This window comes from Myotis nattereri (genome assembly GCF_964212035.1).
Source record: "Myotis nattereri genome assembly, chromosome: 3".
NCBI lineage: Eukaryota > Metazoa > Chordata > Mammalia > Chiroptera > Vespertilionidae > Myotis > Myotis nattereri.
Window position 1 is genome coordinate 183,115,280 of NC_138077.1, and position 15,012 is coordinate 183,130,291.

Genomic DNA, 15,012 nt, shown 5'->3' on the forward strand with positions numbered 1-15,012 from the left:
CCTGGCCTCCTCTCCCCACTAGATGTCCCCTGGCGTCCCAGGTTAGGAGAGGGTTGCTGCCAGCCTCCCGGGAGCCCTGACTCAGGCTGTGCCACTATGCTGGTCCTATTTGCACCACCTACGCAGTGTCACCGCTGCCAAGGGTTTGGAGGGTGCGTGCCTCTGGCCCACAGCTCTGGAGGGGTCCCTGCTGGGCCCCAGGGCACTGAGCACACAGTTCCTGGGCAGCAGTTCCCAGCGGGTCACTATCCGATTGCCCCAAACAGCGAGGCGTGGACTCCCTCCGAACAGGGTGAGCCAGGTTCACAGAAAGGGATTCATGGGTTGGAAGAGAACTTTTGCATGAGGTTGCATTTCCTTTGGTATGCACCCCAGTTGGTCTCCTCCAGCCTTCACTTGTAAACCTAATGAAAACCCTGTTCAACAAACCAAGTGTTTTTTCTGTGCGATGGGTACCACAGGGGAAGAGAAAGAGAGATGCCTTCTGCATTGACCATGGTCTGATTGTGGACACAAGGTCCAGGGCATTCCAAAGGTGTAATCCAAAGATGCAGCTTAGTTCAGACTATCCTTTCATTGCTCCCTGGCTCTGGGCCTGGCCCTGGGGTCATGGAGATCAGCCAGATGTGGTCACTGCCCTTGGTCTCACGGTGCCGTGATACAGACAGATATCTAACATGGTCATCGGAATTTTAGCTAATAAGTTCATCTAGACCAGCAGCATCTTATCCCAGCAGATAAAATGCCCCCACCCTGGATGGAGAGTTCCTTGGTCCTGTCCCTCCCACTCCCCTCGGTGGAAGCTGCATCCTCAAGCAGGAACTTCCTCCAGCAGCTGGAGCCCTGCATGTCCTGGATGATTCTCTTCTCCATGAACCACCCCCGATGTGTCCACTGTCTTGTGGAGCTTCAGCTTAGCCAGAGTCCAGGGCAGGGATGGTAGACACAGGGAAGGGCTCAGGCTGGAAATTGGGCTCCGAATCCTGGTCTGGCTTCATCTGTAGCTCACCCATGACCCTGAGACTAACCTTCCTCTCCCGGCCTTCGTTTTCTTACCTGTAAAATGAGGGATTGAACAGAAGAACCTTTCAGCGCTAGCGTTCTTTGAACTTTTCAGTTAAGTAAACATTTATCATGCCCCTGCCAAGTGCCAGTCTAGGTAGGAGTGGAGAATGGGGAAACTAAGGCAGGTTGCCGCCCTAGATGAGAGTAGATGACATTCTTAGCATCCTCCCCAATTAAAGCATTCTTAAGGGAAAGGTTACTTGATGGAATGCCCCTTTTCCACTTTTATGTTGTTGTTGAAGAGATTTGAGTGGTAACTGCCCTGGGGGACTTGGCTTGCCCTGATTTCTCCCTGACTCCCCATAAATACACATTGAAACCCCTTGTGAGCAGTCACTGCCTAGGCCCTAGGGGTGGGGCGGGGGCTGGGAGTTAGGGAGGGTGGTCATGGTATAATACGCGTCCCAGAGGCAGAGTGATGGAAGGGAAAAGTGCTGGCCTGGGAGACCAAGTCCTGGTTCTGCCCACACCTGCCCTTGAGACTTTGGGCAAGACCCTCCCACTCTGCGCCTGTTTCCCCATTTGTAAAAGGAAGGGCTTTGACTGCATGTCTGCATGGGTTTCTCCAAGCACTGATGTTCTGTGGTTCTGTGATTCTAGGATTGTCTGGGGAAATATTGAGCTGCAGTCCAAGAAAAGTCCCAGCTGCCCTTGCCTGAACTGATTCTCGTTGTCCTACAGAGACCCGAGGGGCGGAAGCCAAGCGACGTGGCACACAAGAGCATTGAGGCCGTGGTGGCCCGGCTGGAGAAGCAGAACGGTCTGAGCCTGGGCCACAGCACATGCCCAGAGGAGGTCTTCGTGGAGGCCTCGCCGGGCACGGAGGACATGGACAGCCTGGAGGACGCCGCCGTGCCCCGGGCTCTGTATGAGGAGCTGCTGCGCAACTACCAGCAGCAGCAGGAGGAGATGCGCCACGTGCAGCAGGAGCTGGAGCGGACTCGCAGGCAGCTGGTGCAGCAGGCCAAGAAGCTCAAGGAGTACGGGGCTCTCGTGTCCGAGATGAAGGAGCTACGCGACCTCAACCGCAGGCTCCAGGACGTGCTGCTCCTGAGGCTCGGCAGCGGTGAGTGGCCGCCCGCCCTGCACACAGGCGGGTGCTTGGTGCAGCTCCACATCCAGGAGGGCACAGGGGAGGCGGGCGGGCCAAGTGCCCCGAGGCCAGGGAAGGGCAGAGACAGCTCAGCAGTCAGCCCAAGGAAGAGCTGCCCCTGCCCGCAGCAAAGCTGACAGGAGCTTATAATCGCAGCAGCTGAGCACCTAGAGCACAGTGGGGACACGAGACGTGCAGCTCAGAGAACAAGTGGACAGAACGTTTGCCACTAGCCACTCATGGCATGCGTTCCCTCAGCCAGAGGCAGTGCCAGGGCTCATAGGAACCTCTCAGGAGGCTTTAGGTAGTGAGGAGAACTAGAGGCGATCCTAAAAATGCCATTCCTGTAAGTGAGAAAGTGGTACATGCCAGGGCAGCGATGTAGATGAAGCGGTAGGAGAGTTGAAAGGATGGAGAGGGGTTATTTGTAACTGAGGGAGCCTGCAGGGAGGAGGCAGGCCTTGACCAGGGCCTTGATGGTGGGGGGTGTTTAAGGCACAGGAGGAGGCCGAGCGGCAGCCTGGAGTCTGGAGAAACACCTGAGCATGCAAGAAGCTCGACTGCAGGTGGGGTCTGAGGGCCAGTAACTGCGGGCTTTGGAAGCAGCACCAGCCTGGGGTGTCTGGACGTGTCTTGGTGGGAATGAGAGGCATTGAAGAGCTTTGAGCAGAGTGTGTGGCCTTAGGAGATTAGCCCACAGATGTGTGGAGCTCCTCTGCTTCGCTCGCAGGACTCAGGCTCATACTGCACCGATTTTAAACTGAGGTTTTAGGCTTTCTTATCTAACAAGGTTTCAAAGCAGGAATAAGGGGAATGAAAGACATCAGGCTTGACAGCAGGGAAAGATGACTGCTTACTGTGGTGGAGAGACAGAAACACTCAGAACACAAGAGTCCAGGGTTATAAAGGATAGAAGCCAGTCAGCATTGAGGAATCAGTGTAACGCAAGCCCATGGCCCCCACAGCCCTGCAGCCAGCCACGAATAGCCCTGGGTTGGTGTGCCTCACTCAGAAAGGGGGCAGCCAGTGTTGACATTAGCCTGTCCCAGAGTTTAAAGTCAAGGGCCATCTGATGTTCAAGAAGGAGATTCCCATGGTCCAGATCACAGATTCCTACGTGGAGCCTCATTCCTCTTTGACGTTAGATACATGTGCTCTTACTGCCTTACTTGTATTGGTAGATGCCCCTACTTCTTATACTGTGTCCGTAAGGCAATCATTTCTCAGTGGATCTTCAGGATGGCCCAGGGAGTCTTCCTGTCACAGGGAAGGAACCAGAGTTTGGGACTCGCCCAGAGTTGTATAGAGAGGCAGGGGCAGGGGCAGGGGCTGAGCTTGTCTCAAACCTCATCTCTCAATTCCTAGGCTGGCAACTTCCTCACTCCTGACTCTGCCTTGGCCGTGGTCATCCTTCCAGACCTCAGACGAGGTACATAGTGACGCTAAGTTACAATTCATAGGTAGCTTAGAAGGTTACTAAATTTTTTTTATCAAAATAAAATCTCAAAGAGAAACCCTAACTAAACATTTGTGAAAGCTGTGTTGGCTTGGGGTAGGGGATGAGGACCAACTGTAATTTTCAGAGAAAAAAGAGTGTCAGGCCTTCAGATGAGTAACTTTCTTTTCATCGCACTGTACGCTATGCCTGTTGTAAACGTCTTGGGGAAAAGTCACAGTAACACAAACTCCCCACCATGTTTGCCCGACTCCCATGGAAACTGCCTGTTTAGCAGGCGTGTGAACTGAGCTTAAACCCCAGAACCCACCCCTAAGCCTCTGAGGCAATATGATGTTCTGCATGTTCATCAGCGTGTGCCTCTCTCATCTTAAAACATGTAGACAAACTTGACCCCAAGAGTAGTTTTGTGCCGAATTTTTCCAGGCTCATCCACCCCATAGGCCTCCAATGCCATGGTGACAGCCAACAGCTGGCTCTTCCCTGATCCTAGTCACGGTCCTCATCACAGTGGGACGGACTGAATAGAAATCAGCTCAAACAATAAGCATGTGGAGTACCCACCATTGGCAGTACCCCTGTTGTGAGCTCCACGGGCACCTCAGAAAATCACTCCCACTATCCTGACCTCTGAAAGTGTAAAGCCATTTACTAGCACTTGTTCATGGGAGGTAGGGACTGCGCCAAGTTCTAAGATAGATCCACAAGATATAATTCAAGGTCCCTATCGTAGGGGAAGGTTGTTGCTTTCATGCGTCTAGTCTAATCTAGTCTCTAGAACCAGGCTTGATTCAGCCGCCAGCATCCTCACTTCCCGATTCTATGGCTTTGGGAACCTTCTTTTCTTTCTCCTTCCTTTTCTTCTTTGCTTCCTTCCCTGCTTTTCTCTTTTCTTCCACAAATATTTACTGGCCTCCTGCTGTGTGCCAGGCTTTTTGCCCGGTGTTAACATTTTGATTTATTGAAGCTACAGCCCTTGCCCAGCTAGAGAAACTCAAAGTGTCACTGACACAATCAGTGGCAGCACAGGGCATGCATGCCACCACAGGGACAGAAGCACACAGACCTGTGGGGAAGCAGGGAGGGCACCCACCGAATTTGGGGGTTCAGGGAAGAAATGCCTCCTGAAGGAAATGGCTTTTGAGCTGGAGCCTGAAGGAAGGCAGGAATGAGTAGGTGGGAAGAGTGAGGAGCAGTCTTGGCAGAGAACACCACTCTGAGCCTTGATGTTCTCACCTGAAAAATGGGAATAATATCTTTCTCACAGCCTTGTGAGCCACTGCATAGGGCCTGGCATTGTGTCAATGCTCAATTACTGTTTGCTCCTTTTCCACACCGTTTAGTGGAGGGGCTAAGACAGAGCTTAGCTTGTTTTTTAACTCTGGCTTCCCCAACCAGTAATTGGCTGTATGACCTTGGACGGGTTAACTAACTTCTCTGCCTCCCTGGGTCTTCTATTATAGAAGACAAAAGGGGTTGTATATATGCATGTTCATTTGTTCATTCAGTGACTCAATTCATTCGTTCTGAGCCTAGGAACTTGGGGATATAAAAAGAAGGCTAAGACATTGGAAGTTGGGTAGGGGGTGGTGATGTAAGCATATAATTAAAATTCTAGGAGAGGGGTTAGCATTCGAAGTAGATCTATTTTTTGGTGAGTTTGGAAAGAAACACCCCATTGTAATAGCTCCTGGTCCATACATAACAGCCAGAAACCTAGAATAAGGCAAAGAACAGCCAGAAAGTGCCCAGAGACCCTCTCTGATTCTTGGCTCGACACGCCCTCTAAGCAGCACATCCTGGCCTGGGGTTGATGTGTGATCTGGGCTGTACCATCCTCGGTCCCCTGGGCCTTCGTGAGCACTGTTCTTGCAGGCCTGTGCTTGTGTGTTTTTTACATGTCCATCTTGCCCATGGGCCAGGCTCGAGGGCCTTTGTCCACCTTGAGGGCTGAATCATTCACACCGTAGCAGGCAGATTCCGAGATGAGGGAGGCCAGCAGGATAGGAGATGTTCAGTTTTAAACGGAAGGCTCCCTGCCAGGAAGAATCACTGCTCACTCTCCTAGGCATTGGGGCCTTCAGGCAGTGGTTGCGAGGGGCAGTGAGCAGGAGCCTGGCCTCCTGAGCCTAACAGGGACTTCAGAGTGGGAGCAGGTTCCTAGAAGCCAGGAGTACCTGGTTGGTGTACCTGGTGGAGGTTGGGGGCAGAGGGTTGGAACAGCAGCAAGAAGGTATGAGATGTTTTAGAGATGTCACTGGATGGCTCACCTCTTCATTTATGTGTTTATTCATTCTTTCCTTCATCTCACAAATAAACACAAAACAGATCTCACAGGAAATGATTCTCTGGAATAGGGAGGCATGGAGTGTAAGGGACCTTTGAGAGCATGTAGGCTGTCGCCCTCATGTTGCTGATGAGGAAACAGGCCAGGAAGTATCATGGGCCCATTTTCAGAGGCCTCCTGACACTTGGTCCTGTATCCTCTCTCTCAGGGCCCTCACCCCCCATGGCCTTCTTTAGTTCATGGGGCACCATTGTCACTGACATGGAGGTGACCCCTCGGCACTACTCCCCACCCCAAAGGGTATCTCTCTCCTTCTCTATGATCTTAACATGGAAAGCAGCCACCTCTGATGGAAGGAACCTCATCTCCTGCCCTGCTCTCAGGACCTTTGTGACTGTAAAAGTTAAATGAGGAAGCATGTATAAAGAATACAGCAGCCCCCCCACCCCTATTCACAGTTTTGCTTTCTTACCTGTGGTCAACTGAGGTTCAAAAATATTAAATGGAAAATTCCAGAAATAAACAATTCATAACTTTAAATTGTGCGCCATTCTGAGTAGCCTGATGAAATCTCGCTCCATCCTGTTCTGTCCCACCCAGGACATGAATCATCCCTTTGTCCAGACGATGCATGCTGTGCGCACTGCCAGCCTATTAGTACTTAGTAGCCGTCTCGGTTATCAGATGACTGCGGTATTGCAGTGCTCTGTTAGTGACCCTCATTTTACTTAATAACAGCCCCAAAGTGTAAGAGCAGTGATGCTGGCAATTCAGATATGCCCAAGAAAAGCCACAGAGTGCTTCCTCTAAGAGAAAAGGTATGCATATAAAGGGAAAAACATAGTACACGTAGGGTTTGGTTCTATCTGCAGTTTCAGGCACCCACGGAGGGTCTTGGAACGTGTCCCTGTAAATAAGGGGAGACTGCTGTAGAGCCCGGGGACCAGCATATGCTGTGTCAGTCCCTTCTTCCTTTTCTTCCTTTCCTGCTCCCTCTCTCCTGACGAAGTAAATGCTGGGGATGCAAGAAGCATGAAGATACTCTAATTATAAAGTACAGCTTCATTTGTGTATAGACCCATTTCTTCATTCATTCATTCAGCAAACATTTATTGAGGGCATGAGTTGTGCCAGGACTGTGTTAGCTGCAGGAATATAGACATGAGTAAGACAATCCCTTTAAAACATTCCCCAGCTCGGGTTTAGGTAGTGTTTATTAAACTGGGGCTTGGCAGGCTCCCCAGATTCTAAGGGAGTGAGGGGAAGCAGAACAGTGGAGAGCCTGTTGGAAGGGTGACTCTGGTGCATGTGCAGGAGTGAACTCCCGGGCCTCTCAGTTTCGTCTCAGCTGGATTCCTTGTCCTTCAAGGTCAAAGACAAGCCTTAGCTATCCTCCTCAGCTTTTAGCACTGAGAGTGCAGTGCCTCTTAGTTAAATTCAGTTTTGTGTGATTCAGGTAACAATTCAACCGAGGCTCAGAAGGGCCGTGTGGGGAACATGGGGAGGAGAAGATGGAACCTCTGCCTTCAGGATGCACACAGCCCAGTGGGAGGCAGGCATATGCCCAACAGGACACCCCACACAACAGGACATTATGATTGAGGAGGGGGCACATGATGGCCTTGCGTTTTTTGTGCACTTTGTCAGGGAATGTAGGTGAAAATGATGGATTCTGACCAGAAGATCTGCACAGTACTTTCCCGGTTTCAAGGCACCTTGCCATTTTTACCTCATTGGACTCTTCCTATAGCCTTATTGTGAGGCCAGGTGTAAATTAGTATCCCCCTTCGCGAGAGGAGAACGCAAAAAGAAGAGACAGCGTCCCTGTTGGCCAGATCACAGGCTGTTGGCCAGCAAATCCGTCCTGGCTCTGTAGGGCTGGGTTTCCGTCATCCCTATTCCCTCATGCCTTGCGTTCTGCCCAAGGTCCACAAAAATACCAGCTTTGATCTCTCAAATCCTTTGCGGTCTAAGCTGGATTCTGTAAGCACGGGTCTCTGACGGTGTCTTTGAAAAGGCAGTTAATATCAGCCAAATGCCTCCCGCTGGCTTTCCCTGTCCTGGCGGCAACCAGGGCTTTGGCAACAGATATTACTCGGGTTTGAATCTCAGCTCTTTCATTCATCACCTGTGCAACTTCAAGCAAATGTTTAACCCTCCCCAGCCTGCGCTCTGTCCTCTATTAAATGGATGAATTCGTGCCTACCCGGTGCAGGCAGGAGAGCCAGCACAGTGATCAAATGCCTGCCTGGGTCCTCAGCTCAGAAATACTGGGGTTCTGAACCCTGGTTTTTCCACCAGCTAATCTTGTTACTTGGGTAAGTTACTTACCTTCCTGGGCCTTAGTTTCCTCACCCAGAAAGCAGAGTAAATGATTGTACCAACTGTTATGCTTCTTAGGGGGGTTAAATGAGCAAATGTGTGTCAAGACCTCTGCCTAGGGGCTGGGACATAGTGCTCAGTGGGTCCAACATTAGTGATGTGGGGTCACTTGAGGACACACATGAGATAATGTGTGGGCAACACTTGGTACGTCAGGAGCGGTCGTCCTACAGAAGGGCGTAGATGTGGTTGCCTGGCATAGCCTAATCTTCGGTCAAGCCCTGTGTCTCCTTGTCTCCTGGAGATTGCTAGTTTCCCTTCTCAGAAATCATATTTTACAGCTACACCTGGTCTTGATTTCAAGCTCACTGGTCTGTAGTTTATAGATTTCCCCCCCACTCACTTTTCCTGGGTGGAATTCCATCTTCCCAGCTCAAGTCCAGGACCCTCCTTCTGAGCCCCTCCATTGTCCAGGCATCACTAGTTGTACCTCTGTCTCCTCTTTGCCAGGCCTCTGCTCCTGAGGCTGTGATCTCAGCACCCTCTTCCATCTCCAGCCTTCGGTCCATTCTCACCAGTAAGCAGGGCACTCACAGAGGCCAGGCTCTGAGAGAGCCGAGAGGATGGGCGAGGCATCCGGTCAGGCTAGGTTTTCATATCCCCACTGTGGAGGGGAGGCCCCGGAGGCCTGCAGCCTGCCAGCTGCTACAGCAAGTGTGGAGCAGGGCCAGAAACCACAGTGCCCAGTACCTCCTGCATCTGGATCCAAGGCAGGAAAAGACCGAGTACTGAGAACTGGGATTTTTCCTCTTAAACATATGGGTCATCTTCCCCTTTGAAGCACATATCGCCCTGTTGACTGAATCAGAATTAGCTACAGTTCATCCTAGATTTTTTGAGGAGCTGATTTCAGAGTAGTCAGTCCAGGACCCTCCATCCTCTTTCTCCCTAGAGTTCACTGTTCTGGGGCAAAGGGCTGAGGGACAACTTCAGGCTGTCCCTTTGCTACCTGCTTGGGCAGCCAGAACCTGCGGAGTTTGCTGGGCTTTCTCCTTGCTGGTGCTTGGCTTGGGTGTCGCCGTGTGGCCGGCTGGTTTGCTGCTGGATTTGCCAGCCAGCGGAATGGAAGTGGGAAAGGTGGGCAACTGCTCCTCATGGGCAGGGCTGGCCTCTCTGAACACCTGCTTAGGGCCTGAGAGGGGGTGCTTTTCATACCTGAAACAACCCTAGCAGTAAATAGATAATGAGATAAAGCTCAGAGATATCTTTCCTGAGGCCACACAACCCGGAAATAGTAGAACCGGGTTTCAGATGGAGGTCTGTCTGTCTTTCCGTGCACACGGCTGGCTGCTCAGGGTCACTCCGCCCTGTGCTTCTCCAGCGCAGCCTCCTGCCTGCCCTCACGGTTAGACCTCCTTTACGTGCTGCGCTGGGCTCTGGGGCTGCTGGCCTCTTGAGATGCTGGGTGGAAGGCTTCCTGCCTAATTTAAAAGCCTACCATTCCTTCCTAGTGTTAACCTTGCCAAATTATATGGCCTCACGATGCCAACCAGAAAATTCCTAGGGTTTTTTTTTTATAGAAATTGTCTCTTTAAAGAACACCTAAGCCCACCTCTCATCCCCATCTTATAGAAGGGGACCCTGAGGACTACAGAGGAAACAGGACATGCCTATGCCATGTGGAATCTGAACAGTCCCGTCCATCGTAATGAAGCAGCGATAATGTTCAGCCAAGATCGATGGGTGGAATCCGTCCAGCCGCCGGGGGTTCAGCAAGACCCAGAGGCTGGCCACACCCTCTCTTGCTGTTCCAGGCGGCTCTCTGAGTTTGGTTGGAGGTAATTCGTAGAGTTCTGGCACCTTTGTCCTGTAAGGAGTCCAGAGTCCATGCAGCACAGCCTCCTACACAGCCATGATCGCGCAGCCTCCAGTAACATTCCCCTACCAGTGGTTCTCAACCTTCCTAATGCCGCGACCCTTGAATACAGTTCCTCATGTTGTGGTGACCCCCAACCATAAAATTATTTTCGTTGCTCCTTCATAACTGTAATTTTGCTACTGTTATGAATTGTAATGTAAATATCTGATATTTACAGGATGTATTTTCAGGGGTTGCGACCCTCAGGTTGAGAACCGCTGCTAGACACAAGAAGCTCACTTGTTGCCTCCCAGGGCAGCCCATTCCAATTTGGGATGCCTCTGACTGTGGCCAGTCTTTTTGTACAGGAACATTCATCGGACTCTCCAATGTTCCAGGCCCTGTGGAAATCAAATAGCTCAGGCCTGGTTCCTGCGTCATCAGCAGACCACGGGGATGCAGAGAGCCTCGCTGTGCTGGGGCTGTCTCGTTGGGAAAGGGTCTAAGGAAGGCTCCTTATGTGACTGGGGCAGAGGTGCTGAAGGTGGCTGGGGAAGGCCCCCAAATAAGGAACTAGTCGGATTTCTCCAAATAATGAGGAAGTAAATGGTGTCCCAGACAACAGGAGAACCAGGACAGAGATTTGGGATTGTAAGGGAGGCTGGTTTATTCAGGAACTGCAAGTGGTTTCTGGCTGGATTACACAGTGGAGAGTAGGTAGGAGGGCGAGACAAGGCTATAGAGGTGAGAGCAGCTGGAAACGGTGCCAGCCCCTCCTGCAGGTGCTACACGGGGGTGTTTCCCCACTGGAGTGACCTGGGGTAGGGTCGCTCAACCTCCAAGTTAGTGTTGCCTCTGAACCAGGCAACTCAAACAACCACCATTGAGCAAAGATGAATCCCAGATGGTCCTGCTTTGGAAGGGTTCATGGTCTGAAGGGTAGGTTAAGCAAGGCCAAGGTCATGAACTGATTTGGTTGGGAGTCATCAGCCACATGGTGGAACTCTGCCTCTCCACAGCTCCTACCCTCAGGTGCCCACTGTGCCTCACAGCTGCCCCTCTGGAGTCAGTCTTATTCCCACCACAGCACCTCCGCCACCCATCCATGCCACCCTGGTCTGTTCCATGCATTCAGGGCAGGTGCAGGGCCTTCAGGGCTGCTTGGCAGGGCAGACCCGTGCTGCCTGCATGTCCCTGCTGGGTGGATGCAGTCTGGGCCCAGGTCATTGGGTGGGGAGGGAGGTAGAAGAACCACAGTTGAAAAACCAGCCCAGTTTTCTCTGGCCACCAACTGGCGAAGGACAGGTTCAGAGCTCCTAGAGGTGCGATGAATCCTAGCAATGCCCCCTCCTCCTCACCACTCCCCTGCACAATTGAGGAGTTCTTCACAGGCCCCAGGGAAGGACTGGGAAGAACGGAGATGAGCTGAGGGCCCCCAGAGTGGCCTGATGTGGGAAGCCGGTGAGACCTGAAAGCTGCACTTGGCCCAGGTGTAGGGTAGTAGGAAGAGCAAGGCTTTGGAATGGAATCTACAGCCCTCAATGGAGCCCTGCCTCCTGGGACTTTAGACAGATTACTTTACCTCCCTGAGCCTCTACAGAGACAATAAGATCTGGTTTGCAGGACAGCCATGAGGATTAACTTCTTTCATTGAACACGTGTTTAATGAGAGTTGATGTTTGCCTGGGACACTGCTGGTTGCTGGGGATAGGATAAACAAGACCGACTGTCCTCAGAGTTTCGGTTCCAGACAAATAATCACGGGACAGTGTGGTGAAAAGTCCTACAAAGATAAAGGGTACTTTGATGTAAGGTCCTGAAGACATTCAGTAAGTGTCGGTCACCTGCCCCTCTCAGGGGAAAGCATATATGTCATCTGAAATGGACATCTGTATTTCCTCAGCGGGAAAATAACTTGACCTCCATGACTGCGGACCTGGCCTGCTCTACCACCCCTTCCCCCCTGCTCTGAGGGTCTGGCCTCACTGTGGGGGCATCTACATGAGGTGCAGGGACCCCACCCAGCCCAGGACCTCAGATTAGAACTGCTTCTCTTGCCTCCACTCAGCAGAGCCTCCTCTCAGAGGCTCTCAGAAAACGGAGAGGGGAGGAGACGGTCCTGAGGAGCTGCTGTGACCCCACCCCCTGCCTGTCCGCCCCTCCACCATCCCCAGACCTTACTCACCCATCACAGCTCCAGTAAGAGCTCACCTCTTCCCTGAAGCCTTCCAGGGTCACTGATTTAGCAGCGATCTCTCCCTCCCACGTCTGTGCAGATCATCACACTGCTCACTTCCTAGTTGGTCAGTGAGCCTCGATTCTGTGCCACCTGCTCTAACCACATGGAGATAACCACCCCATTCCAGCCCTTCCCCCCAACAAGCTCTGTCCATCCATCCTCCGAGACCCCGCATAAACCTTGTGGCCGTCCTCCTGAAGACTCCCCAGTCTCCTCCGGATGCAGTGCCTCCTTCTTCGCTTCTGTTCCCTAATCTGTGTCCTGACCCTTGTTAGCGACACAGGGTGGCGATGATCTGTTGCCTGTCTGGTCAAAAGTGTAGGACTTTTCATCACACTGTCCCGTGGTTATTTGGCAATTATCTGTTGCCCACTGCTGGGCTGTCGATCAAGGCCTAGCCCAGGACTGGCACTTAGTAGGTTCTCACTGAAGGAATGAGACCAGATTTGTCCCCACCCTCACTAGAAACATAGGGGGCTAAGAAGCCCATATGTGGCTACAGCAGCAGGTGAGAGTGGCAGGTGAGGGATTATGGGGCCCACAGAGGAGCCTGGGCCAGCTCCCTGTCTGTCCAAGATCCTGTGCACCTCCATTGTTGCATAGCTGTCCTACGCTCGGCTCCTTTTCCGCAAAGTGGAATCCTTTTTCCACCCCATCTGCTGTGCCTCTGCTGCACAGTAGGGGTTCTGTGTGCATTTAAGAGTTCTGACTTGGTTCACTTTGCATTTATGAAGAAGCTAGAATTACACTGAGAGCAGAGACACTTCCTATTCACGTCCAGAAATGTAAGTGGCAGGACTTAGTACTTCTCTAAAAAAAATCTGGTACTATTAGCTTTATTTCAGCAGAAATCAGAAATGGTATTCAGTATCCCAACATTTATATTTTGAAGAAACAGGTGCTTTCTGAATCTTTTGGAAGTAACACGAGCATTTGCTTTTAAGAGAGGTTTTCAGAAAGAATAGCATCCAATTTAAGATAAACAAGGACAAAGAAAGGTATAATTTCATTTTTTTGTTGTGCCAACAAGCATTACCAAGCCTCTCCCTCTGCCATGATTCCCATTTCATGGAAAAAGCCTCTGTGGCTTAAAGAGGGGAAGGAAGTAACAGAACTGGGATTTGCACCGTGTTTCCTAACACCTTGTCCAGTGCTTGCCCATCAACCCCTCCCTCCCCCCCACCCCTCCCACTGTCTGTGTGGATGTGGCACTGCTTCACGTGTTCAGTTCTCATCTTCTCCTGCTCTGGGTGGGCCGCGCCTTACCGTTCTCTGGTCTCCAGTGCCTCTGACAGGCCTAGAGCTGTGCGATCATTGGGTTCAGGAATGACTGAATGAAAGGACAAGTACTACCTTTTATATGTTTTTAAAAGCTTCTTTCACCCCGCTGAGAGGTTTCATTCCATGGAAGCTGTATTTTCCCCAAAATAAACCTGAAGTGGATCAAAAGACTTAAAAAAAAAAATTCTACTCTTCCCACAAGTGAAAAAAGTTCCTTTGTTGCTTAAAATATCTGCGCCAGATCGTACGATGCCGTCTCTAGCACGCGTGCCTGTTATTGTGGCTAATTTGGTCACATGTGTTTGAAGGAGAACAATGCCTCTGAAATTTTTAAAAGCAAAACAGCAATCCGCAGCGTTTGTTGTAATGAGATGTAAATTGCCAACATTCGGGAGGAGAGCCGACTAAAATTTGCAATGAAGTGTTCCCCCTGCCTTCAATGGAAAGTACCGAGGCCCTCCCTTCTCTCCCCGAAGAAACCCCTCTTATTGTTCCTTTTCTTTCTGATTCTGTAATTCTAGACACTCGCTTTCCCGATTGATTCATTCCTTCATTTGTCTGCCTCTTCCCAGCCTCCGTTCCATGCCTGCCCTGGTGCTGGGCTCCCAGAGGTTTAGTCAGCCTGCAGGATGGTCAGCGGTGAGCCCCGTGTGGCAGGTAGGAAAGTGAGGCACGAGAAGTTGAGGTGCTTGTCTAAGGTCATGTGGCTGGGATCACACCCAATTCTCCTGACAAAACCCTTCCAAGATGTGCCCTTGCTGGTCTGCCCTCCTTGCTGGGCTGAGGCACCAGGTACCTTCTATGCACAACACCAGAGAAAGGCAGGTGCGGAGAGCAGGGCTAACAACTAGCAGTCCCTGGGCGTTCAACATTGCTGACCGTGAACGTTAGGAATCAGTTTCCTTAAGAGCCAGAAGATCCCGGTACCTCCTGGGGAGACCAGTGTGAGTGGGGGAACGAGGGTGTGTGGACAGGGCAAGGGCCTGCTCTGAGCTGGGCCTGCGCAGGGCACTTGGGGCTAAAGAAGGCCAGCAGGGCCCCTGGCTTACAGCAGCTGCGGTCCAGCACTGGACCAGTTGAGCCCCAAGTGTGTGTGTGGGAGGATGGAGGGTGAGTCACTATTTACTGAGCAGCCACTCTGTGCCTGATACTGATGTAGGCCTTTCATATTTTGGTTACGTCATTTAATTTGTCATCTGGCCAAGTTGCTGTTGTCATTCCTCCTCTCAGGTGAGGCAGCAGGGTCGGAGAGGTTAGGCCAGTGGTCGGCAAACTGCGGCTCGAAAGCCACATGCGGTTCTTTGGCCCCTTGAGTGTGGCTCTTCCACAAAATAACCACTTCTGCGCATGGGCCATGAAGTTTCAATCGCACTGTACATGCGCGCCCGCACATGGTATTTTGTGGAAGAGC

General features: G+C 51.5%; 2 protein-coding genes across 5 annotated transcripts in view; both read left to right on the forward strand.

Moving 5' to 3' along the window:
- The window catches only part of AGBL4 (AGBL carboxypeptidase 4), a 999,231-nt gene that overhangs the window by 806,417 nt on the left and 177,802 nt on the right, over nucleotides 1-15,012 (forward strand). The gene's annotated exons all lie outside the window — the stretch shown is intronic.
- Nucleotides 1-15,012, forward strand: part of BEND5 (BEN domain containing 5) — a 48,382-nt gene that overhangs the window by 15,644 nt on the left and 17,726 nt on the right. For 2 of the 4 annotated variants that reach the window (XM_081087161.1, XM_081087164.1), the window contains one exon: nucleotides 1,747-2,131. In XM_081087161.1, coding sequence (XP_080943287.1) covers nucleotides 1,747-2,131 — 385 coding nt within the window. Of the gene's footprint in view, nucleotides 1-1,665; nucleotides 2,132-15,012 lie in introns of all 4 variants that reach the window. The other 2 variants (XM_081087163.1, XM_081087162.1) reach the window with 1 other exon arrangement.